Source organism: Pseudorasbora parva, chromosome 21 (assembly GCF_024679245.1).
Source record: "Pseudorasbora parva isolate DD20220531a chromosome 21, ASM2467924v1, whole genome shotgun sequence".
Classification (NCBI taxonomy): Eukaryota; Metazoa; Chordata; class Actinopteri; order Cypriniformes; family Gobionidae; genus Pseudorasbora; species Pseudorasbora parva.
In genome coordinates this window covers 3,733,806-3,760,191 of record NC_090192.1, presented here as the reverse complement: position 1 = coordinate 3,760,191, position 26,386 = coordinate 3,733,806, and the positions used below count along the sequence as shown (strand labels likewise).

The following is a 26,386-nucleotide window of genomic DNA, read 5'->3' as shown; positions in this document are numbered from 1 at the left end:
AAATGGGGAAACATCAGGCATCATCTTAAGGATTTAGAGATCATGTATATCTTGTAAACACTGGAGGATGGCTGCCGTTAGCTGAGTGATATGCACGTAGTTTACAGCACAGCTGTAATGAATTATTCTGTTTTCTTTGCTATATTGTAAAAAACCCACTTTGACCCCAACTGCATGTCTTCAAGAGCTCTGATGGGTGTCACACTGATGTGTTATTTACTTCTCATAAATAAAACAAACAGACATTTAGCATCAGTAAATCAGGTTGGGGCAAATATCAGCCAAATGACCCCTCCGTAATCAGTATGTTCTGGAAGGCCCATTTAATTTCCTGACACTCAGAAACCATAGACAGTTACAGGCTATCTTTTCAGTATAGGACAGTGATGATTTGAAGAGCTACTCACCTGGCACAATCTCAAAAAGGTGTCGGCCGGGTTCTTCTGGGTTGGCTGTCATCTCGTTCACTTGGCTGCCCTTCAGTGAGATGCAGCCCTGCACAGATAAATGGTTAAAAATGCATCACTTAACCTGATCAGTCAAACTTAATTACCATGCACTCTTGAGTGTAATTCTTTAATAAGCATCAAGTAGTCTTCTGGAAACATGTAACCAGGGATTTTGATCAAAAGCTTGAGCATGGTGGTTTGACATAATTTCTGTGTTCCTCCTTCAATTAGATAAGCTATGAAAATAATGAATTCCAGAGCTTAATCACAAGTGCAACGAATGATACGTATATTTGGGGTCAGAATCTCTCCCATTGCTTTTAGACAGGCAGTTAAATGTACACTATATGCCCAAAGGTTTGGGACGTCTGCCTTTACATTTTTGCTTTACTTTGTGCACTAGTGCGCAGTCATGTTGGAACAGGAAGGGGCCGTCCCCAAACTGTTCCCGCAAAGTTTGGAGCATGAAATTGTCCAAAATATCTTGGTATGCTGAAGCATTAAGAGTTCATTTTACTGGAACTAAGGAGCCAAGTCCAACCCCTAAAAAACAATCCCACACCATAATCCCCCCTCCACCAAACTTTATACTCAACACAATGCAGTCAGGCAAGTACCGTTCTCCTGGCAACCGTCAAACCCATTATTTGTCAATATTCAAGAAATGTTCCTTTAATTGAACATTGTTTTAGATATTTTGATTTTGTGGCTTTAAGAGAAGTTAGAAGAAAATCAGAGAACACGAAAATAGGACTTAATTTTATTTATAAGTATATTTTGTGAATCTGGCCCCTGTTCTGTTTGTGAACAACAACCATTAAAAGCCCCAGATCATGATGTGTGGGGTGTACCTCTTTTATCTCAGTGTGTGATTTGCAATGAGATTTGCCTACACAGCCCTTCTACTTTGAACTCCATTGATTAAAGGCAGTAAAAGTGGGTGGGATTGACATTTTCTCACACATCCTGGCCAGCACAGCATGGGCTCAGATTAATGGAGCTTGGATGAGTATTGACAGTCTCCTGTGAGGGATGCTGCTCATCACATGTGTCAGTCTGACTGACGAGGCTGGACGATATTGATTGCTTAATATGAGACGGTCATAAACCTGTTAAAAGCTATGTGCAAGCTTGGATTGCGGTGGCAATGTGAAACAACTGGGCATAAATGGAAGAGCTCACACTTACTGTTCAATAGCTCTTTGTCATAAGATCCTTTAACATAAAGTGCAGTCTAGAATCTTTCTTAAGTGTGCATTGTTTTCAAAAAGCAGTTTGGAAAGGGGTTTGTTGAAGGTCTGTCACCCTTAACAAGAGGCGGTTTGCCACATTTCTCTTAGTTTCCCTTAGATTAGATTTTATTTGTGTGTGTGTGTGTAACGATGATTCTTGATTGTGCATTCTTTGCTCTGAGATCAATTAAAATACTCCTGAGAGGTTTCTCAGCAGCATCACAACACCGCCTGTGAATCTACATGAACGGTTACATTTATGAAACGGCAGATGCTTTATCGAATATACAACTTACAGTAGGCCTACACTGCATGCAAGATGTACTTTATTCAGTATGATTATTAAAGAATCCTTTATGAGATGGATATATTTTACTAAATCCGACACATACAGCGCAATCAATGTATGACAAAAATGGCTGATGGCAAAATTACATTTATTTTACTGAATCAAAACGTATATTGCTACCAATATGTTTGATTCCAGAATGGGTGACTCTTATGAGTTGGTTTTGCTGGAGATTTTTTCAGAATCATGGGTAATGTAGTTTTTCAACAACAAGTTAAACATGGTTATTTAAAAAAAATAAGAAATAATGCATACTGATGACTTCAACACAAGCATAGTCCTGAGCATAATTATTTACACCCTTGGTAATTATTGGTTGTGAAAATAAATTTGCATTGTTTATCCTTTTGATCTTTCATTAAAAAAAATTGGAAAAATATAACCTTTCATTGAAGTAAAACAATTGAAAGTCGGTGGGAAATCACATTAAATACTCTAAAAACACATTGGTTACAACTATTGGCACCCCTAGAAATTCTTATGAGTAAAATATCTCTGAAGTATATTCCCCTTTATATGTACGTTATTTAGCATACCAGGGTGACTAGGAGCATGACATTTGTCTATCCATAATGACTATCCAGGAGTAGGGTTTACAGGACACCATTTTCAACTAAAAACAGTAAACCTTTTATAAGTTTTGGCCGTTTATTTACAGGACAACGGCCTGAAGATGCAACATTTTGAAAACTGGTTTCAAAGTGCATGAGCAAACCAATCAGAAAACTTTAAGTTGCTTCCTGCCTTTGTGCATTCAAAGTACATTTATGAAGCAGGACGCTGAGAACAAGTTAAATCGATCATTCAGGTTTAGCACCATTTTCAAATCCGTTATCAGTAGCCAGTAAGCTTTTGCGTTTACTTTTGTCAACTCTGAGAGGACACTCTGCCGCTCTCAATCTTTGATCACAGTGGTCTCAGTAGCATCTTTGTATGGTAGAGTTTTGAAAAGAGAGGTGTGTCTAATACAATGGGTGTGTCTAATACAGTCTGAACTCACAGTACAGGACTTTGCATGTTCTGTAGACGCCACTGGAAAACCATCTTCATAGTGCAGTGCTGCAAATGCAGCAGTTAAGCTCATATTTTTTTTTATAGGTGGATATTTTTTTGGTTCTGAATAGTGGGGTTGTGAAGAGAAGTGCATGCAGCTGAACAAACCTGTGGTTTGGTCTCCTCCTCATCCTTATAGAAGTAGAGATGGTCAGCACGCAGCACAAACCAGCGCAGCTGCCAGTTCTTCATGATGCTCCTCTGCTTCTTCAGCCAGCCGGCCTTTAGCACCCCCTCTTGGAGACTCGGGGATGTGGGTTGACATGAGCCACGTGATGCCTCTCCCATCACCATGCTCTTGGACCTGGCTGTAGGTGATGAGAAGAGACGTACAACTCAATGAGACTTTCTAGACTTCCACGATTTAAGGATGACAGACACAGATGCAGAAGTGGAAAATTGTCATCATTTAGTCATGTTGTTCTTGTGTGGAACACAAAAGGGGAATTGTAGTGTATTGTAAGTCTTCAGAAGACTTCATGAGTCATACCAACCACTTTTAATGAGAATTTTATGGTGCTTTTGTGTCTTTTTTTGAAGCTTGACAGCTTCAGTCTCCTTTTATGGCATAAATGCATGGAAAAAGTGATCAGTACGTTCCTTTAAAAATCCTCTTTGTGTTTAATAAATAAAAGAGAGTTTCATAAAAACATGTTCCAATGAGAGGTAAGACCTTTCATCTCCGAGGAAGTGAAAGATACTAAATATTCAGTACTCATCTCACAAATCATTTTAGTATCTCTGAGAGCGGTTACCATAAATAGGTATGAAACAAGCTGTCTTTTTAACATCACAGTCCTGGAATAAAAGTTAATAGTTCAGATATAAACACTGATGTCTATGGTACTGTGACGAGCACGACTCAAGGCCGGTGAATCATTTGATTATGAACGCCAGCTCTGCGTCACACCGGTCTCTCGTCCTTCACTGTCCTTGCTCCTCCTTTTATGCTCCTGTCACTCCTCTATGAGATGTCCGACGGCTTTCGGTCGTCCTGCTCAACACAGGTACCGATCAAAATAGAGCAAATCAAGTTTTGAAAGTAATAATAATAATAATAGATTTTATTTATAACGCACTTTTCATTCCGAAAAATCTCAAAGTGCAAAAAGTAACTTGGCACTTCAAATAACGATACTATCGACTACATTATTACACCAGTAGGTGGCGACAAGTGACTGTTAAATGTGTTTGTCATTGAATCATTTGAAAACATGGAACCATCCTGTTAGTTAATTATATAGTCAAACTGATTAAAACTAAATATTGATTCAAATAAATTAAACAATTTAAATAGACAGCAGCAATTAAAATGGTCAGAACGTCTAGTAAATGACATGTTATTTTGTTTAGTTGACTATTCAGAGAATCGTGTAATTGTTTTAGTTAACTATAATAACCGTGCTGTGATGTTTCTTTGTGTCCAGCTTCATCTCCTGCAGCAGAATACAAAGCGTCATCCTCATGGTGTGTACCAGTTACCCTCTGGTAATTTATCTGGATTCTCCTGTATCAGTTGCTTGTTTTATCATGCCCAAAGGGAGTGAGTTCTCATGCGCTAATAGGATCTCCAGAGTGTAATTTAGTCTGAGGCGCACTTGATATACAAACCTCTGCAGTTTGCCATTTAACACAGTTAATATAGATACGCCAGCACTTTTTCGTAGTCAAACAAAGATTATTGGAATTGGAATTATTATATATAAAATAGTATCACCATGGATAATTAGGAGAGTCCGGAAAACACCCCAATCCAGCACAAGTCATCTTGCGCCTTTAGGCTGTAGAGTCAAAAATCAATGCATGTGTGGCTTTTTTAGGTTATTTTTCACTCCCAATCCACTGGTGACTGTCTCAAATTCATGCATATAGAGTGCAGCAGTCGGGTTCGAGAAGTAAACCGTTCATTTTCTCCATAGGGGAATTGGGCATGCATGATAACAAACCTTTAAAGACAGATATACTGTGAGCCACAAGGTTGTTAATTTATTGTGTTTTTGTTGAAGCAGTCAGTCTGCATTATTTATACTTATTTTTAATATAATTGTGTTTAACCACAGAACTCGTGCTGAAAAACGACATTTATCCAAGACGGTGTTAAAGAAAAATCTGCCAATCAAAGAGTCTAGAAAAGCGATGCAATGCAAATGTTATGGTGCCGTAAAATTACATATGACATGCTTGCTCAATCCAATTCATTTTTTTTTCAAACAACATTTTTAAAATAGTATTTTATATTTTGCCATGGTTTTTATGATTTTGATTATGCTGCTGTTCTCAGTGCTTCATGGGATTGTAGTTCTTTTCCTCCGTGAAGCTGTTAAGTACACTTGTACTCTTTTTGCTTCAAATTAAAGTTTGCAATGTTATGATTCACCAATTAGCTGGTTGGCTTGGTTCAGGGCTTAACACTTTACAAATATTTATTTGAAATCCCTTTGGGAAAAATAAATAGGAAAAAAAATAACAGGACCAATGCCACTAAAAAAAGTAGTCGGCACTGTTGCACTCTATTGCATGGTTCTCTGGAATACTTGCTTCTGATTGGTCACATGAGTCTGTGCTCAACTGTTGGTATAATGATGCTAAATTGCAAAAATGACCATTGTCCCAAATGTTTTACAACATAGCTACATTTGATCTTTCATTTACTTTGCAGTATGTGGAAGTCTTCAAGCCAAAGTTTAATTATTACCATTTCTATTCCCTCTGTTTCTTCTGTGTTGTAACAAAAACAATCTGAACATTCACATTTTCCCCAAAATTGGCAGGGGACAAAATTAAGAGGAAGGAATTTCCTGCCTATTTTTCCTTCAAAATGTTCACCTTTCTATGTACACCTACTTTGCCGTTTCCACTAGAATGAAATGTTTACTAAAGAGGTGGAGGAACTGAGTCAGCCTCTTAGTGAGACAAATGTGTAATGGCTGCTGGTTCTGTCTCCAATGGCCTCAATGCTCCACAATGTCTCCTCCTCATCAGAGCTGTGCAGGCTTCTTGATTATATTAGCCGTGTCTATGGGTGTGGTGGGTTCAGTAGCGATGCTCTGTCTAAGACCAGAGGAAGAGAATGGTCTGCTTTGGTAGAACAAGGGGGTCTTGCTCAATATGGTTATGATAAAAGCAGAACTTCCATGTTTAAATATTAATCCAACATTAAGCTAGCTACCATTATACACAATTGTAATTAGCCATCTTAGGGCATCCTGTTTACACCTGGTATTAATATGCGTTCTGGTCGATCGGATCACAAGTAGATGAGGGAGACACATTTATACCTGGTGTTTTAATCTGTCTCTTTTGTCCGCTTTCAACCACTTTTGTCCTGATATTTTTCAGGGGAGGGTCTATGAATTCTATTACACTGTAAATGAATGTATCTTTTCTTCAAATGTTTTAATCTAATGGACAAAATAAGCACACAATTTACATATGAACACACCCATAGATGATCAGATGAAACATACGGAGATAACTAGGGATGCACCGAATGTTCGGCAACCGAAATTATTCGGCCGAAAATAGCCAAAAGAAGCACTTTCGAATAAGTAGAGCTTGGCCGAATAAGTAAAAAGGCCGAATAATTTTTGCCGAACAATGACGTTTTTAATGACGCGATCAAATAGTAACCCACGTAGAGTGAGAGGCGGGCACTTTATGCAGCAAACATGTCAGCAGTGTGGAAGCACTGTTTAGTGCTGCATCTCATGTCATCGATGAGAAGAGGAACCGACTTTCATGTGAGAAAGCAGAGAAGCTACTTTTCATAAAGAAGAACTTGCCACTTTTCCTGAAGAAGTAGGCTAAGTAGGCTTATGTCTAGGACAGTTATTTTTTTTGTGTGGGTTCATCCACATTTTTTGCACTATTCAATGCACATTTGATGTTGTAGACATACAGAGTGTATTTTTATTTGATTTATTTCTCTGAAAAGCAACACAAAATAGTAAAAAGCAAATTTTTACTTTTTAATAATTGTAATGGTAAAAAAAGGCCAAATAAATGGAAAAAATGCGAAACACCGCGTTCGGTATTCGGCCTTCGGCCAAGCATCTCATTATTATTCGGCTTCGGCCAAGAATTTCATTTCGGTGCATCCCTAGAGATAACGTGCTTGGTACGTTTTTCATCTTCAAACCAAACTTGCATCTTCAACCACCAACGTGTAAATCCTGCGCTTCCCATTATATGTACGTGTTAGGTCAGTAGGCGGAGAGTAGCGGTCTTTTGTGGCTTTTCGAATACAGTTGACCACATGAGCTACACTACGAAAGCAATCCGGTCTAATGCGTTTTCGACTACCTTTGTTTATACTATCTATAATGTGTATGCATTAGGTCAGTTGGTGGTCTTTTGTGGCTGTTTGAATACAGTTGACCACATAAGTGTCCACAATGCGTTTCTGACTACCTCTGGAAGTCGTCAAAATTGGGCAAGCTCAAAACATCATCGGCAACTTGTGACCCGATCAACTAAATCGCTAGCCTGGAAGCCAGCCGAACTTAGCCCCGCCCACTTTTAATAGGTCGGGCAGTTTGGTCTGGCCTCGCTCCATAGAGGAGTAATTATCTCCGAACAGAAACTGTTCAGACCAATGAGATCCATCAAAGCGGGCTTTAGACGATGACGGACAGATGATAAACAGTAACGTAATCATCACGTCATCAAAGGGGCTTGGGTTATATTTGTTCAAATCCTAAACGGAGAGCTTGTTTGTATCTGCATTCACCTTCACAATTTCTCTCAAAAATGATGATCATGTTGGGTAAGTACTCTGTGTATCATTAAATTATTAACATTTTTTACAACACCGGCAAAGATCGTTTATTCCAGCCTGCGTTCAGTCAGGGTTGCCAAGTTTTTACAACAAAACCTGCCAACTACTAGCCCTAAACAATAGCTTCTCGGGGGGTTCTCCGGAAAAAAATGGTGTTTGGGGGGTAAAATGTGTGTTTTTTTGGCATTGTTGCCTGCTAAAATTCGCACACATGGGTCTATATATCACATAATAGTCGCTTTAACCCGTGGACATAGAAAACAACCCGCGGGGAAAAAATGCGGACTTGGCAACACAGTGCAGTTGAGCGCTGTTGACGTCGCTTCGTTGCTCTGATTGGTTGTCGGTCTGTCCAATTGATTTCTTTCCTGGTTGGGTTGAAACACGCCCCATAATCACAGCCCAATGGAGCATCAGACTCATATTCTGACTAGAATTGAGTATGACCACGTCAGGCTACTAAATCGCATCTTAAAGGGGTTAATTTTGTGTACTCAAATATATTTTCTCGCTTGATTGTTCAAAAAACGCATTATTTTTCACATATTTTATATTATTACAGCTCCTCTATCCCCAGTCTGTCCGAACACAGCATTTCAATGAAGCCCCCCCTTACGAAATGTGCTGTGATTGGTTAGTTGGCCCACTGTGCTTTGATTGACACCACTTAGCGCATGTTCAGGAAATGTTGAGTATGGGGTTTCTGCAGAACAAGCGTGGGCGTTTCCAAATTTGTGGGTTTTTAAAAATCACACAATGAAAATGATCCCCTTCACCCGACCTGACCCCACCCACACTGTGACGTGAGCAAATCAGGTAACAGTGGAAAACGTCCCTCTGTTTATGGCCTGCCCACTGATCTGGTAACTTTTACTACTATTACTATTACAATACTATTACTAACCTGCAGAGACCTATACTTGGAAATGTCCCACACCTTCATTACAACAAGCTCTACTCAATCAGATGTAAATAACCTATTAAGGATGGCATCAATTTCAAACCAATTCAAGCCTGATTTAGACATAATAATATAAGAAATAATGATAACGTGCCGGACGGATTTCCCCAAACCACTGGATTTCATTCAGAGTGGTTTGCTTTGCTGTTGTAATTTTCTCATTTAGAAACGATGTTGTACACCATTTAATCATCATATTTGTTAGAAAACTATGGTAGACAAAACAGTATATTGACACTTTTTTTTGCATATTCTGTGGCCACAGATTATTTAAACAAGTAACATTATGACTTCACAAGATCAGGAAAAAATAATTGTAGTCCAAACGAGCCGTTCTTGGAAAGTGGATTCTGTTAAATAAAATATCTCCCTTTGGAGGGAACGTTGAGCTTTGTAACCTTACAGATGGTTTTTTTTTATGCTCAAACAACATTACACACTAACTAAAGTAAAAAATGTGAAAAAGCATAAAAAGACCCCTTTAATACAAGGCCTTAAAGAAAACAACTGTCCAGACGGTTAGATTTGATAATTAATTTTTAATTAACGATTAATTATGATTTGGCCTGATGGTCAGTAGAGGCTTGTTTTAATAAAGTAGAATGTAATGCAACAAAAAAAACCAAAACTGTGATATTCGTGAGTAATTCATTTTATTTCTGGGAATATTAATGGAACTTTTTAGCTTTGATGTGTTTAGCAGAAATACAAACATGCCATTTTTTTTAAAAACTTTCCTTCAAAGCTGTAAATTTGTGGAGCTCATGACAGAAACGTCCTCACTGCACTCAATTGTTTTGTGCCAATCAGTTTTTAAAAAGATTGAGCATTTCAGTGCCGAAGTCAGATGGAACAGAGTGCAGACACCCAGTGTGCAAATCTCTCTACACGATGATTCATACCTTCCCACTTTGTCAGGGGCGTTTCTAGGATGTGGTCACCAAAACTGCCTGTTTTGGCACAGAGGGGATCAACTCGGAGAATAGTTGCCTCTAAAGTTGCAATTAAAATATAGTGGAAAGAATGTTTTCAAGTTGTGCATGATGACAGTGACACTGGCGCCGCGTTTGTGGCATATACATTTGGCACCTTCGCTAATCTCCAGATTTAGATTAGTAACTATAAAACAACCTATACTAGAGCAATGGTTTTCAAACATTATAATCCCATGAACCCCTAAATGTGAAGGACCCCCTTCCAAAATTATAAAGTAGTTGCATTTAAGAAAGACAGGGGTGATTATTATATTGTATTATATGTTCTTTCCTAAATATAAAAAATAAAAAAGTGTTTATATTATATTTAGAAATTGTGTTCTAGATATTCAGTCAAACCAAAAATGATTCAGACAGCAGATATAATGTTTTACTAGTGTGTGCAGGACACTATAGTTCATCTCTGTAAGACTCTGAGAGTAAAATAAAGTAAACTGTGACATATACCCAAGCATTCTTCATACAGTGACTAACAGTAAAATTGATAAAAAATGAAGAACAAATAATTCAGACATTTTGACCTGACCATGTTTTGCTGAAGTGTTTTTTTTTTTTAAAGGTGCACATTGCAACTTTCCGTCCACTGGAGGGCGCCTATTCTAAACAAAGGCATAGTTTGATGACGCAAAGTGTGAGCGCAGCATCTGGGGACATGTGGTCTTCACCTCACAGCCGGTGGAAAATAGGACTTGGGCAGAAATCACGTTCATGGATGTGGTTATTAACGTTACTGTAGTGTGAAGCAGAGCAGGACCGAGTGTTGTGGAGCTAAGCACAGCTGCTGGAGCGATTGTTATACAAACACACGGCTCGCGAGTACCGGGACTTTTATTATGACGGGACGGGACACAGTCGCCGGGCGACCGCACTTCCGCGTTTCCGGTCATGATTATAAGGTAAAGCAGCTCTGTTAATCATATTAGATACATTTAAGTGTGTTTAAAATGATGTTCTGACGTTACTCTGTGCGTTTGCTCGGCGCTGCTGAGACATGTTCACACTGCTAAGAGAAAAGCGCTTCTGCAGAATAAAACCGAGGGTAGCGCAGATATGACGCGATTGACAGGCGACTCGCTCAAACGCTATGCTGAAACGTCCCGGGCCTTGGTTAAAATAGCAATTTTCTCACAATTTACAAATAGTTGGAAAAATTTGGGATATTATAGGTACTCAACTGAACAAAATATATAACACCGGCCTAGTGGCTTTTGGATATTTTACTGCAAAAATACTACATAGTGCATCTTTAATTTGCTAATGCGAGTGACACCTAAATTGGTCTCATCTAATTATGTAGTCAAGTTTAACAGCTGATTGGTTGATTGCAATCCATTTTATCCCTTTCTATCAGTTCTCTGACATTATCAAGATGAGTTTGTTCGGACACAGTTTAACTCCTGTCATATTTTATTACCATTTTCTAAACTAATAAACGAATAAACTGTGATAATGTGAGAAAAAATGAAAGTGTCTGAGTAGATTTTGGTTTGACTGCATGTAGATTCCATCCATCCATCCATCCATCCATCCATCCATCCATCCATCCATCCATCCATCCATCCATCCATCCATCCATCCATCCATCCATCCATATTCATATTGCACATTTAATTACATGAATATCTTAATTTTTAAAGCTATTATATGAATAGTTTTAGATTTATGTGATTGTAACCAAATGCATATTAACATTCCCACAGCAAGTGATTTACTTCAAGGTTATGGGTTGCATTCCCAGGAAATGCATGATAAACTGACAAAATGTATAACTTGTAATATCAATGCAAATTGCTTTGGATAAATGCATCTGTCATACGGTTAATATAATGTCCTGTGGGAAATAAAGAAAGTATAATGTACAGTCAGCTGACTGTTATCGCAAAACAAACCCCTCCAGGGTGACGTAAGACCCTGATGCAATTCAGAGAGGTTTTTATTTTATTTTTTACCAGCGTTACTGTTAGGCTTGCTGTGGTAGCGACTGTGAAAACCACTGGCCATTGGCAAACACAAACCTGATCTAAAGTCACTAGTGCAGTATTTCTGTGTTATTTAAAGGGTGTGTTAGTAATATGCGCCTATAGGCGGAGCACAACACACATACACTCTGCTTATTACACACACAGGGTCATCAGCAGCACACAGACATGCCAAATATTAAAAATAAAAGATTCCTCTTATGGAGAAGTGTTCAGTCTTTCCGCTCGCACATGTAAACAGCGACTCCGCCATGGTGCGAGCACAACTGGCTTTTAAAGGGAAAGGGAGATGAGACTCTGATTGGTTTATTGCGCAATACTCCCAAAACACACCCATGAGTCATTAAGAGAAGAGGGACGACCCTTTTAGACCAGGCGCGCCGACCGCTGTTAAACTAGAAAAGTGTATTCGGGCACGCCCTAAGGGCACCTGCGCCATGTGTTTCTGACCATGTGCTCAGATCGTTTAAATAGGGCCCAAAGTTAGCGACTCCCTGGTGTCCCCATGACCCAGTGTTATCGGTAATCTTTACTGTCTGTACGTTTTCCAGCATACTACTTGGCTTTTCCCATAAAGATGAATAAATGAATGGAAATATTAATTTGAATAAGAAAGTGAAAATAGCTACAGCTTTAAACTAAACTGTATGACAGCAGAATGCTATGATTGACCAATCGGAGTCAAGATTTCCAGAGAGCCGTGTAAATGAATTCATGGTTCGTGCTTGAACATCTCCTCGCAGCAGATGCCTTGATGTTCAGCAGGTAGCATAAGGCGGACGGGGGGAGGGGCAGGGAGCTGTGAGCAGGTTTGAGAATACATAAAAGGGTAAATCACTCAAGCTTCTTCATACGCATTGAGCTTCGGTTATTAACACGGCGTCATCCATCAAGTTGATGCATGATGAATAAAGCCTTGTGCTTCAGATCTTTCCATGCCTGTGCTTCACATCTCAACCAATACTGTGCTATAGGCTGCTGATGAATGATGATCAGCCGCTGTGGGCGTGTGTGTGTGTGTGTGTGTGTAGAAAGCCGTATGGCGTGCTGCGGACGAATGTGTGGAATGTGTATCCTGATGTTCATCTGTTGAGGTGTAACATGCATCGCTGGACGTGGTCGTGGCTCGTCGTGAGAGCCAAGCAATGGCTGTATTTATTGTTTGTTCTCTTCAGACATTGAGTGCATTTTAAAGATTGTCTTACAGCTTGTTTTAAAATCACATTTTTGATGGTGAACATAGTTGATTTATCAATTGGACAGGCATAGTTGTCGATCAATATGGGTATTTATTTCCAAAAAGGGGTGTTTGTAATGGCAAGGTGAATAAAGTTTAATTTCATCAATTGAGACATTCACCTTTTTTATTACCAATAAAAAGCCAATAATTTAAAAATGGCATAATATCAGCAAATATTATAGTATTGGAAGTTTCATTAGCCTAGTCAAAGGCAATATACTATGTCACAAATGGGTATATCTTATGTTCACAGTCATATATTACACATTTTATTTGCAGCTTTTTTTTTTTAAAGCATATTACATTTTAATGAGAAGCATGCATCCTTCTATCTAGAAATTTCTCATTTATACAACAGAATTATTTTTATGGTAATATACATTTTGACGAGGAACAGCAGCAAATTATGAAATGTAATCCCATAAATTTATCCCATAAAAAATTCGATTTTTTTAAAATGGGATATATATATATATATATATATAGCTTAATCATATTGATCAGTTGCTTAATCCACAGTTAAAGTATCAGGAGCAGATCCAGCCAATGTGATGAGAGCAGCTGATGCAGAGATGCTGTGAGATCAAAGCACATAGTGTGTGTGTGTGTGTGAGAGAGAGACGCGGCCCCTGAGAGGTGACAGATGAAATACAAATGCAGCGTACTGTACCTCTCCTGGTCTGTCTGATCTTTGGACTCAGCATGGCTGCCATCGATGGGCTGCTCTTCCTCTGCTCTGCATATTCCTCTTCCTCAGATCTTCTTCTCTCGGTACATTCTCCCTCCTGCTCCTCTCCTCCGTGGCTCCCTCTTCCTCTCCTCCTCACGCTCTCGCTCTAGCTCGCTGACCTCATGTTGCAGGCACCGGCTGGTTGGGGGCTGGGGGAGGGATTCCTCACACACACACACGCACACTGACGCGTGCACATGCTCACTCTCCGGTTCTTACTCGCAGACGCACACACGCACGCTGGTCCACACCCACCAGGCGTTGCATTATTCATTATGCACTCCTTTACATTGACCAGTCAGTGTGTGTATGATTACAGCAGGCTGCCCAGAAGAGCAAAGCCAACCGCCTTCTAATTGGTCGCAGGCATGTGTACTCGCGCTCCCTCCATCTCTGGGGAATCTCATCCTTGCCTCTTTCATATGTGTGCGAACACTTCTCCATTAGGGATGTGCACTGTTGGACTAGTCCAGGACTTATTTTGCAAGTAACTAGTCAACTGGTAAAGCAGTACTCAAGTTATTCACAAATAACTCTCCAGTGAATCTCTCTCATATGTCTGGCTGTTTTCTGAATGTGTTTGGTGCTGCTGATATGGTCTAAAACACTAGTTCTCAAAACATTTTGACATGTTTATATTGATATTATATAACTAATAATATATTCCGATTAATCCCATCTAACATAATGTGTGTCTGTATGTATGTGTATATAATGTACACTCATATATTAACAAACTTATGCTAATGCAGTTAATTGTTTTGACACCAGTAATATAAAATAATATATATAAAATATATATAAAATATATAATTATAATCTTCATTTGCTAAAAATCTTACACACACACACACACACACACACACACACACACACACACACATTCATATATAAAGACAAATATATTTTGACTTTATAAATGATGTATCACACAAATAAATTATGCATAATTATAAGTAACTAACCCTAAACCATATGTATGTGTGTGTGTGTGTGTGTGTGTGTGTATGTATATTCAAGTATGTATGTATATATGTGTGTGTTTATATATATATATATATATACACACTAAAACAATTTTTATTACAAGATTTGATTTTTTGGTGCAAAAAAATTAATATATAAATAATAAATATATAAAAATATATAATTATAATCTTCATTTGCTAAAAATCTTCACACACACACACACACACACACACACACACACACACACACACACACACACACACACACACACACACACACACACACACACACACACACACACACACACACACACACACACACAAAAGACAAATATATTTTGACTTTATAAATTATGCATAATTATAAGTAACTAACCCTAAACCGTATGTGTGTGTGTGTGTGTGTGTGTGTGTGTGTGTGTGTGTGTGTGTGTGTGTGTGTGTGTGTGTATGTATATTCAAGTATGTATGTATATATGTGTGTGTTTATATATATATATACACACTAAAACAATTTTTATTACAAGATTTGATTTTTTGGTGCAAAAAAATTAATATATAAATAATAAATATATAAAAATATATAATTATAATCTTCATTTGCTAAAAATCTTCACACACACACACACACACACACACACACACACACACACACACACACACACACACACACACACACACACACACACACACACACACACACACACACACACACACACACACACACACACACACACACACACACACACACACACAAAAGACAAATATATTTTGACTTTATAAATTATGCATAATTATAAGTAACTAACCCTAAACCGTATGTATATGTGTGTGTGTTTGTGTAGACAGTAATGCAGGTTTGGAAAACAAGGATAAAGGATTTGTTTGGGCTGAAATATCCTTTTAAATGCATATTTTTTATTTCTTTATTTTATTAGAATTGTCATGAGAAGTTAAATCTCATGAAATGAACTCCTTTTACTGTTATAAGGGTGACAGTCTAATGTTTGTGAATAAAACAGCATCATTTCTCATGTAGAATGCATCATACTCATATCTTTTACATTTTAATTGAAGTGATATTTAGGTAACCCACTGCTGGTTTGTACTGGTGTTATTTTACTGCACACTGACTGAACTAAATTGCTCAAATTGCCCGTCTCAAATCTCCATTTAACATTCGGCCCACCCTTTTTCTCCTCCTGCCCTTGTCTTCCTTTTCTTCCCCTGTCTTGTTCCTAAGCCACCCCCAGTATGGCAGATAATAGCAGCGGCTCCACCAATGCGCTTCAGTCAGCTCAGCCCTGTCGACCGCAGCTGGTCCTCAGTAAGGATGGGGCGGGATGGAGGGAGGGAGTGAGGGAGGCTGTAGCACCCTGACTGAGACCTAAATGAGACGGCAATAAAAACCTCATTCAACCGCCACCGGGGCCGAGAGCTGCTGCTTCAGAGGCGCAGGGTAACCACTGACCTGCCTATTCCCAAATATACTCTACCCTCTCAAATAAAGCGCTTTGTTCTCTCCCAGTGCATGTTTGTCAAATCGTGCCCTTTGAGACGCCAAAACGGTTTACATTACAGATTAGATGGTGCGCTGATTCCATGAATTTGCTTCTGTGTGTGTGTATACATGCATAGAAATAGCAGTACGTCTAATGTGAGTTCTGCCCGGAAAAATGCCCATCTGCGTTTTCACAAAATGATTTATCTTTTTGGCAGATGCTTTAATGCTGTATCTATTTTGGAAATGCACCATTTAGATGGGATGCATTCGACTGTCTGGTCATTCTATGAGCTGTTTACATGATGATTGTTCAAAATGCTTCTTTGTCCATTCTCAAAATGCATTACTAGTGAGTGGTCAGGATGTTTAGTCTCCCGGGGACGTATTTTTCCAGTCGGATGATCAGAGCACCACTGCTGGATTCTTTGATCTTGAGATGTTTTCCTGAAGTGAGCAATTTCTGCTACATGTCATGTCTCTCATATGGCTTTTTTCTTTGAAGAACCCATTCTGCTCAAGCTGAAAATACAATACCTTGTAGCTTTAATTTAAAAAAAAAAAATGTATCCTTGATTATTGCTTTTAGATGACAGTGAAAAAAAAACACTGGATATCTTTTATTATTGAAAAATGACATTCATAAACCCCCCCCCCCCCCCCCCCCACACACACACAAACCCTCAGTCTATTATGACATTAGGGACCAAGTGTTCAATAAACCTCGAATTGTGCAGAAGAATTCTGATTAGCGCTGCTGCTCTGTTGACTGCGATCAGGCAATGTCACATGACTTATTGATTTTTGCGAGGTTTTAATAATTCAGGAGGGCACCTCCAGAGACATCGCATGCGGCGATGGAGCAACAGGAGATGTTTATGGTAGATTTTTAAAATGATAATGATGCAGACCTTGAACTCGCCCACCGGAGTTGAAAACTATCTATCCTTTTCATAGGACTAGAGATAAATCTCATGAAATGAAACTGTTGTAAGGATGATGAAGTTAAATGTTTGTGAATAAAACACAAACAGACCAGTCATTTTACAGACCTCATGCTCGGACCACCAGAGGTAAAATATCTGTCCTTCCATACCAGTTTGCCTTGACTTTGATCCACTTTAGCCTAATAGCAGTGCCGAGTTTTGTTTACTTTGACTTCTGGTGGGAGTAATCGGATTACAGACCTCCAGATTCATTTCAAGATGTGGAGCACCAAATAACAATACTTCAAACCTCATATGCTCCGGTTATTTGTGTTCACCCAGTTAAGAATAAACATTTAGGCAAGATTCGGTTTGATAATAGGAACTTAGTTCTTTCAAATTACATTATGCATGGTTTCTAACCCTTATATTGTGTCAAAAGAAAAGGTCCAGACATTTCATATATCAGTTCATTTCAGTAGTGCTGTGACAATACACCCGTCTTACGATTTGATACAAATCACGATACTGAACTCACGATACGATTAAAATATTATTATTGTATTATTATCAGTACCCACAAATATTTCCCCATTGCATTATTATACATTATATTCAACATTATATATAGTCATTTAATGTAGTCGTGAATTACTCTGTAAACTAAATGTTTTCTCCTCACGCAGTTCTCATGTTGGATCGCTAAAGCCGACAGTCTTCTTCTTTCAGACGAACAAAATCTGCGTTATATTAAAAATGGTCCTGGCTCTTAGAATAAAATAATGAGCGTCTGGCGGTCAGCGGTATGCAGGTCGACTTGCGGAGAAAGAGCAATGGATATGTGCACAGAGGATAGAGAAAAACAAAACACTGGTTATGAATTAGTCTAAAACGAGAATTTTTAAAGAGATATTTGGAGGATTTCGATATAACAGAAGAGAGGCTTGAGTTTGTTGCCCAGCCCAATCCTCGAGAGGCATCAAAGCTTGTGATGCTCTTGTACATCACGTCAGGCGTTACTCTTTTAGCTGTAAGTCGTCCTGCGTATACCGCTGACCGGCGGAAGCGTGTTATTTTAGTCTATAAAGTTTTGAATATGGATATTTTTCTTACACAAACACACTACTTCGCTTCATAAGGCCTTTATTAACCCCCGGAGCCGTGTGGAGCAGTTATATGATGGACAGATGCACTTTTAACAGTCACTGCCATTATACAGCTTTGAAGGGCCAGGACATTTTTAATATAACTGATTGTATTCATCTGAAAGAAGAGAATCATATACTTGCGGGTGAGTATATCATGGGCTAATTTTCATTTTAGGGTGAACTAGCCCTTTAAGACCTTCCCGGTGCTTGTTTTGTCCTGCCTGTCCTGTTATTAATGCACTATAAACCATCTAAAATGCTTTAAATAGTCATCATATTCATCGTTTGCACTTTGGCATTGAGGAGTGTCGGCAGCACCTTCGCTTCATATGATCAATGCAATCAATCACAGCTCTAATCACAAGAAAGCTCGTCAAAATGACTGTTCCTAAACTGTAAATGCTTAGCTCATCCAACAATTTTAATTCTGCATTTACTCACTCTCATGTTTTTGTGCGTCACACAATCATTTGAACATCTGTGTTAACTACAGTGTGCTCGTCGTTGTAAATCTGTTCATCATATAAAGCCACTGTGTCTCTCCAGAAGACTTGGATTTGGATTAGACAATCGGTTAGTTAATTTTCTTTATGACATTTTCAGATTTTTTTAAGTTTGAGAGGAATGAACTTTAAATGGAGGGACAGGATCTCTCAGGTTTCATACAAAATATCTTCATTTGTGTTTGGAAGTTAAATGAAACAACATGTGGGTGAGCACATGATGACAGATTTCACATTTTTGGGTGAATTATACTTTATAAATACAGTATGTTGAACCTTGGATAAAACAACTGCATCAACATACATATCATTGCATTTTTATATTGTGATATCTCGATTAACGATGCATCATTAACCCCCTAATATCTAGAGATCTAGTCTCACAGATTTTGGTGGAAATGTTGTCTTGTGTATTTGTTGTTCACCAATGAAACAGTGAGAAATCTTTTCAGATATTAAAATATCACTTTTCATGTCATGAGTAAATCTTCGAAACACTGCCAATGTGGGGGAATCAATAGAATTGAGCCAAGTGTTAATTAGGAAACTGTTCCTCTAGAGAAATGAAGGGGGAAAATCAATATGGACATAATTGTATGCACCTGCACCTGCTCTTCACAACAAGAACAGATGATGGTAAAAGTAATACAGAAGATAGAAGATATGAGTTGTTATATGTTTAATTTTGTTCAGTTCTCTCTCCATTTACAGTCAGAAAACTCACATTAGAAGATTCTGCATCCCTAAGTGACTTACATTTGTGATTTCCCCAAGTAGTTAATTATCTTTTGGTATTTCCTGAATAAATATTAGATGTATAGCTTTGTTATTAACATTTAGATTTATTTGTGTAGTGTAAGACTTTTTCCAAAGCCAAATGTGAAGTGTGGTGCTCCCACTGTCACATGTCAGTAGAGCTACTGCTACTCCCTAGTGGTGCACAGAAGTTATTGCAGGAGAAACACACCACTTACACTCCATAAATACATTAACATGATACAACAGGCTTTGGAGAAACATTCATTTGGGCATCTATCAATCATCATTGTACTGCATTGCATTATGTTTTTCCTCCGCCCCCGAAACACACACACACACCACACTAGTGTTGTAGTACTCGAAAGTGCTCTTGGCGACCATTTTTTAAAGGTCTTGGTCTTATCTCGGTCTCAGACTATGAGGACTCTGGAGGATTTTGTTTTAAGACCGGTCAAGACCACAAGTGCTGGGATATTACTATATTGCCGGTGCATTGTCTGATTTAATTATTAACATCATTAATGTGATTTCATGTAAACTTTACTGCTTCAGATGCAATCAATAACGCATTCCTACTTTAATATATTTGAGTCGGTTCAGAAATAAGGGATTGTGTCAAATGAAACCAAAAGTAATACAAATGCTCACAAATGTAAGGTATTGTTGCAAAAAAGTATTTGTATGAGATCTGGATTTTTATATTATAAAATGTGATTGTGAATTATGCAATATTACAAGAGCAAGAAAGCTGTTTTCACCAATTTGAACATGACTTCAAACATTATATTGTTTTTATACAAACACTGAATAAAAAATTCAGATGTATCTTCTGTCTCACCAACAGTGCAAAGGTGAATTTTGTTGTTACTGATTTCATTGAATTGGTATAACAGCTCTATATATAGTGTCTAATTATGTATATTGATTAAAAATAAGTAATTTCTCAGGCAGTTATGTGGGTCTATAAATTTAAGGAGTGCTGGTATGGTCTTGGTCTTGACCCTCAAAGTCTTGTCTTGGTCTTTTCTTGGTCTCGCCTTGTCTTGGTCTTGGTCTCGACTCGGTCTCGGATAAGGTGGTCTCTACTATAACACTACCCCCCACACACCATTAAATATCATCTTACAAAGTCATATTATGGGGAGACAGTCTAGTCTACATGCTCACCTCCATAAAGCCTGGTTTTCTTGTGCTACAGAGTTTGGAGTTAGGAGACCCGCAAAGATGGACTTCTTTTGAGTAGAAGCTGCACTTATTCGACTGTCTAACTTCTCCCTTTCCTCCCTACACCTCTTAAAGCAGTCGGTACACAGACAGTCCTCCCTCACTAAATAAAGACACTCTACTCTCTGGATGCTGTCCACCTCTGGAGGCTCGTCCGCAGGGATGGGGTTACATTTGACGTTCATCTTCTGCAGTTTTGGCAGGTTTTGGACGCACATGGGCAAATGTGTCAGGAGGTTGTTAAAGAGCCCCAGTTCCCGAAGCTCTTTGAGAGCAGCCACAGATGGAGGTAGGGTCTCGATGCGGTTCATTCCCAGGTTGAGGATCCGTAGGTTCTTCAAGAGCCCGAGCTCATTTGGCAGGCCGACGGTGGTCAGATGGTTGTTGCATAAGTTGAGGCTGTAGAGGTTAGGTAGGCGGCCTATAGCCGCAGGAACTTGCTCCAGGTGGTTGCTGTGCAGATCCAGCAAACGGAGGTTCACAAACTTGTCGATGGTGTCTGGGATCTTCTTGAGAAGGTTGCGGCTGAGGTCCAGCTCGTCTACGTCGCTGAGCTTCAGGATGCACTTTGGAAATGTGCCGATCGCCATGTTGCTGAGGTCGAGGCGACGTTTGCCGTCTACAGTCACCTTCAGAGCGTTCTTGGCCATCTTGAGTGTGATTTTTCTACCTGACGGATCATTCGATTTCTTCTTCCCTTTCACCATTGTGTCTATGAACAAGGCAACATTGTTAGTTTTATTTTTGTGCTGTATTTCTGAACAATATATTTTATGTTGGCCAAGTGAACTGTCTAGTGGGTATTAATGCTATGTAGATGTGCTCCTGGTCAAATTCACATCTATCATTTGCGAACACATAATGACCTGACGAGCTCTGTGGAAAACATCCACCTGAGATGAGGGAAATCGTCAATAAGTCAGTAAATGTCACAATAAAAATATTCAAATTATTGGGTACAAGGTGGCTAATAGGAAAATCTGTTTTCACTACTATCATACTATTTAAGTTGAAGAAAAATATTATATTTTGTAAATTTACTATTTTGTTCTGTTTAAAAATCGGATAAATATAAGGTGATGAGGCCAAAGGACCCCAGTATTGATACAGATACAGCCAAAGTAATGTTTTGTATAATATTTAAGTTAGAATTTAGTAAATATAAAGTTTTATTTACTTTTATTAAATTATTCAATTAATTAAAATGCTCGCTTTATAAATACATATTCTTAAAACATTTTACACTGTTTAAAGGTGCTCTGTGTAAAATTTAGCAGCACTTCAAATACCCAGATGATGCATTTAAAGCTGCAGTTTGTAAGTCTTGCCTCTGTGTCGCCATCTCTGTTTGAAATCTGCAATTGCAGTTATTTGCTGAATTAATATCTCAACGTGGGTTGTGCATCGGCATGTCTTCTCAGTGCGGATTAATCTAATGTTTTGAGGAGTGTGTGTATCTGTCAGTCACCACACCGGTGTGGATACTGTACTTCAAAATCACAGATTCTACGTAGTGAAAGTGTGACCAAAATAATAATTTCCACTGAAAATGTCATTTTAAGCAAGTAACACTTATGCCACTTTGTTTTGACCGACTGAGAAGAAAAAACATTACAATAAATCTCACTACTGACGGAGAATCTAACCTTCGCTTAGCTTCAATGGCAATCCGCCATCAAAATGACAAGTTTATTATTCCAGCTGCTGTGAGAAAAGGCTGTAAATGATCCGCCACCTGCAGCATCCTCACACAAGCGAACTCCTCCTTTATGTATCCAGATGTTACGGAATGAAGCAAAGAATATTTAAGCTCGTTACCTTAGCAATATGCTATGGGCAAACTGAAATTTCAATCAATCAAGTTGGGTTACAACGTTATCCAATGTTGACGGTTTTCTTATCACAATACACAAGCTGTACTTTCTACACCGAGAAAAATAATGATTAGAAAGAAATTCCCTGGAGACACATGTGTATTGGGAATAAGTGTATGAGAGTGTGGCTGATAGAGGTGACTGTCACGCCTCAGTGCTGCTGCTGAAGGACAGATGAACGCTTTGTCTAATGAAATGAAACACTGCCCAAATTGCTGGCCATCAAATGTATGCCACCGCACAGCTCACTATGCCAACTTAAACAGGCAATATTTGTTAACACTAGTTAATGCATTAGAGATCTTGGGTTGTTATTATTAATAGGCAAGTGTACAGTTTTAAAAAATAAAATTGTTGATTGTAATTCATGTTTATTCATGAAATAGGGTACAATAGGGCTAAAGGCACATTTGATGTTATTTTTCCCTAAACCACTAGATGGCAGAAGAACTTGCCTCAGCACTTTCCAAAATATCCTCTTTTCACGTGGAAATTTGTCTGATCCGTGACATGATCGTGGACAGCACCGCAAAAGTTATTCTGAGCTAATAGTTTTTAAAATGTAGCAAAATGAGAATTGCTAAAATGATTGAATATATTTTGAGACAGATAATTAACATGACAATAAATACATATCTGGCTGACTTTTACATTTGTTGACATGACATGGTAAATGTCATATTAAGTTTAATATATTTATTTATAATGAAATTTAAAAAATATGATGTTAATCATATTATATAATAAAATATTATGTATGGTTACTACTGTAAATCTATATTAAATTATTATGGGATCTCCTTCAATGTTTTTTAAAATGTTTACTTTTAAAAATTTAGTTTTTGTATTTTTAAAATATATTTTATTTTAAGATATTTTAATGACAGTATATTTGTTGAACAAAAAATAATTTTATTTATCAAAATATAAACATAAAATAGCATACATTTTTGTTTTGAACAAGTAATAACTTAGACATTATTTTAGCTACAGTATTTGTGTGTCTTTTGCCCTGTGTGTCTATAGGTTGCCCCCCTCCCTCCATACATTTTTAAGATTTTTTTAAACAAAATAAACCACTTTTATGATTTTGCTTTCAGACAAAGTATGTAGCTCCAGCAATGTTCAATACGAACATATATTTTTTTACTGTAATCATACATGGGTGAAGTGAAAAAGGTTACACTTTAGTACAGGGAACACATCCACTATTAACTACGACTTTTGCCTCAAACTCAAAATGTATTGCTTATTAAGTTAGTAAGGTTGTTAAGTTTAAGTATTGGGTGATTAAGGGATGTAGAATAAGCTCATGCAGAAGGCATTAATATGTGCTTTATAAGTACTAATAAACAGCCAATATCCAAGCAATATGCATGATAATAAGCAACTAGTTAATACTGAGAATTGGACCCTAAAATAGTGTTACTGTGAAAAGCAGATTTTTCTTGAAGCTCAATTGCCTTAAGCTCAATTGTACTCTACATTTAACTAATTTTAATTATAGAGACATGAAGTTTTGCCAATGCATTAGCACATATAGAAATTATTATTAGTTAGGATTATTAAATGATGTAAAAGTGGTGTTCATTGTTATTTCAAGTACTTTGAACCTGATGGTAAGTACCGATCAAGCTGTGAATACCAGCATATTGGTAACACTTTATAAAAAGGTCCCAATATTCAAAGTGCATTACCTAACAATGAACATTTGCTACCGTATCTATGAATATTTCTTAACATTAGTACATTCAAATACAAAAAGTATATTCCTAATGCATCAGGTCCTTCTTTTGATTTTAATAACATATTAGTAAATGTTGTAATGAACAGTAACTAAGATTAATAAGCGCATTAGAACTGTTTTATTGTTAGTTCATGTTAACTATTGTAACTTATGCTAATAAATGGAACCTTATTGTACAGTTATATTTGTAACGCAAATGGCAATAAGATGATTACGCCTGTAGCCTAGCAATGAAAACAAAACAAAAACAAACGCATTAAAGCTTCTTTTATAATCAGAAGTTTACAGTAGCCTAAATGAACAGTGCAGTGTTTTCACAGGTCTTTACTCATCTTAAACAGATCTATACTGCATTCAAAATCGCAAGCATAAAGCAACATTAATATAGAAATGTTATTTTTAGAGAAGAAATTACCTGCTGTGATTGGATCTCTATCTCTCAGAGCAGTTTAGAGCCAAAGACAGTCCGGTCTGTGAGTCTCAGCGACTGTGTGTGTGTGTGTGTGTGTGTGTGTGTGTGTGTGTGATTGTGTCATTACAGGCCGTCTATGTCAAAGATCCGTCCTTGTGAATAATGTACAAGCTTCTCTCTGAAACCCTGTAAGTAAAAACCAGCAGTGTAAGCTTGACTCACTTCATTTCCTCTGAGTAGAGAGCACTGCTTGTTGCTGGCTTCATGAGATTACCGGTAGTATGAAAAGCGTGGCCAGGCCTCCACGAGCACGGCTTTGTTTGGCTCTATCTCCAGGCAACAGAGATGTGCCGTTCTGCCTGCTGGTTTTATTGCTTTCTTGTAGGCTTGCTGAGTGAGGAGCACGTAGCTTGTTTGGTCATTAGAGGACGTTTTAATGCACAAATGTCATGTTATTGTAACGTAACATTTTGCAGCATTGTTGTGGCTATAGTTTTGGTTAACCTTTCTGGTTATCACTTTGAGACCAGCACCTGACAAAGGGATGGGTTAAACTCATCTTTTTACAATATATGTGATTTTTACTCCATATTTCATTTTTCATACACAAAGCAATCCGTTTTATTTGATGTGTTAGTTTAACCCTTTCCATGCCGATAATTGGTGGCCTAATTGTCCGCGGTCATTTTACATGGCATGACCTAGATCGTTTCTGCTATACGTCAGGCATACCGTAATATTGTCATGCATGGAATATGATATATCTCTGACAGCATGAATCCCAACTAGATTTATTTTTGACCTGTTACGTATAACATTTCACTTACAGTCAAGCAAAATATCACTGCAGTTTGTCATTGCATTTATGCACCAAGAGAGGGCAGCGAACTGCCTTGATGTTTATTTACGTCGATTCAAACGGGTTTTGAAAGCATGCAAAAGAGTTCATTGCATCTGGCATCTTCGAAATTAGAAAGAAAAAAAAAACTTTTTTATGAACAGTTCCTGCAGAGGAAATAAAGTAAATAAAACTAAATGCTTTTTCTTGTAAATCAATTGAATACTGAATATCTTGAAATGCTATGTCTTGTTTAAAACTACAACTTTGCTTGTTGTCTTTAGCATCTCAAACTTTAAACTCTGAGTCATTAGTAAAGTTAGCTGTCTATGTGAGTTATGACTCACTTACCCAGATAGCATATCTGCACCTCATCTGGGACAACTATGACACTTATGGCTCAGTTCTGACAGTGGCAAGGTCATATGCAGGGCTCCAGACATTTTGCAACCTTTTTTTCTGCTGGCGTGTTGCATACATAAGAGAAACGGCAAACGAAACTTCTCGCTCTAATCGTTCAAGCTGTTCTACACGGATTGTTTATCAGCTCAGAGCAATAATAGCCGGCGCAGTAAGAGCTCATACACGGGCCGATCAGATGAGGCCTGAATATGCATGTTATTGCCAACCACACTCAGGTTGAGTCATTACCGCCATTCCTTGCGGTATGTGGGCCAGAAGAATGTGGGAGATGTGGGCCACAACTGGGCCAGATGTAATT

The 26,386-nt window shown here is 38.1% G+C and overlaps 2 protein-coding genes across 4 annotated transcripts in view; both read right to left on the bottom strand.

Annotated features, from left to right (window-relative positions):
- Nucleotides 1-13,971, bottom strand: part of arhgap22b (Rho GTPase activating protein 22b) — a 35,681-nt gene extending 21,710 nt beyond the window's left edge. Inside the window, exons 1-3 of the mRNA XM_067429941.1 lie at nt 13,706-13,971; nt 3,192-3,391; nt 408-495 (exon numbers count right to left, since the gene is read on the bottom strand). Coding sequence (XP_067286042.1) covers nt 408-495; nt 3,192-3,391; nt 13,706-13,748 — 331 coding nt within the window. The 5' untranslated portion in view covers nt 13,749-13,971. The remainder of the gene's footprint in view (nt 1-407; nt 496-3,191; nt 3,392-13,705) is intronic.
- Nucleotides 13,972-19,328: 5,357 nt separating this feature from the next.
- lrrc18b (leucine rich repeat containing 18b) lies at nt 19,329-25,136 on the bottom strand. Of its 3 annotated transcripts, none has more exons than XM_067429720.1 (2): nt 25,050-25,136; nt 19,329-21,506 (listed from the first exon to the last, which is right to left on the bottom strand). In XM_067429720.1, exon 2 carries the CDS (start codon nt 21,499-21,501, stop codon nt 20,734-20,736), a length of 768 nt encoding a protein of 255 aa, XP_067285821.1. In that variant the 5' UTR covers nt 21,502-21,506; nt 25,050-25,136; the 3' UTR covers nt 19,329-20,733. The 3 variants fall into 3 exon arrangements, with proteins under 3 accessions (XP_067285821.1, XP_067285820.1, XP_067285822.1); XM_067429719.1 differs by having other exon boundaries at nt 24,831-25,125; XM_067429721.1 differs by lacking the exon at nt 25,050-25,136 and adding an exon at nt 22,441-22,526.
- Nucleotides 25,137-26,386: the final 1,250 nt, after the last annotated feature.

Bases quoted from the DNA above. Each gene is read 5' to 3' on its own strand.
- lrrc18b (XM_067429720.1), bottom strand. From the start codon at position 21,501: ATGGTGAAAGGGAAGAAGAAATCGAATGATCCGTCAGGTAGAAAAATC.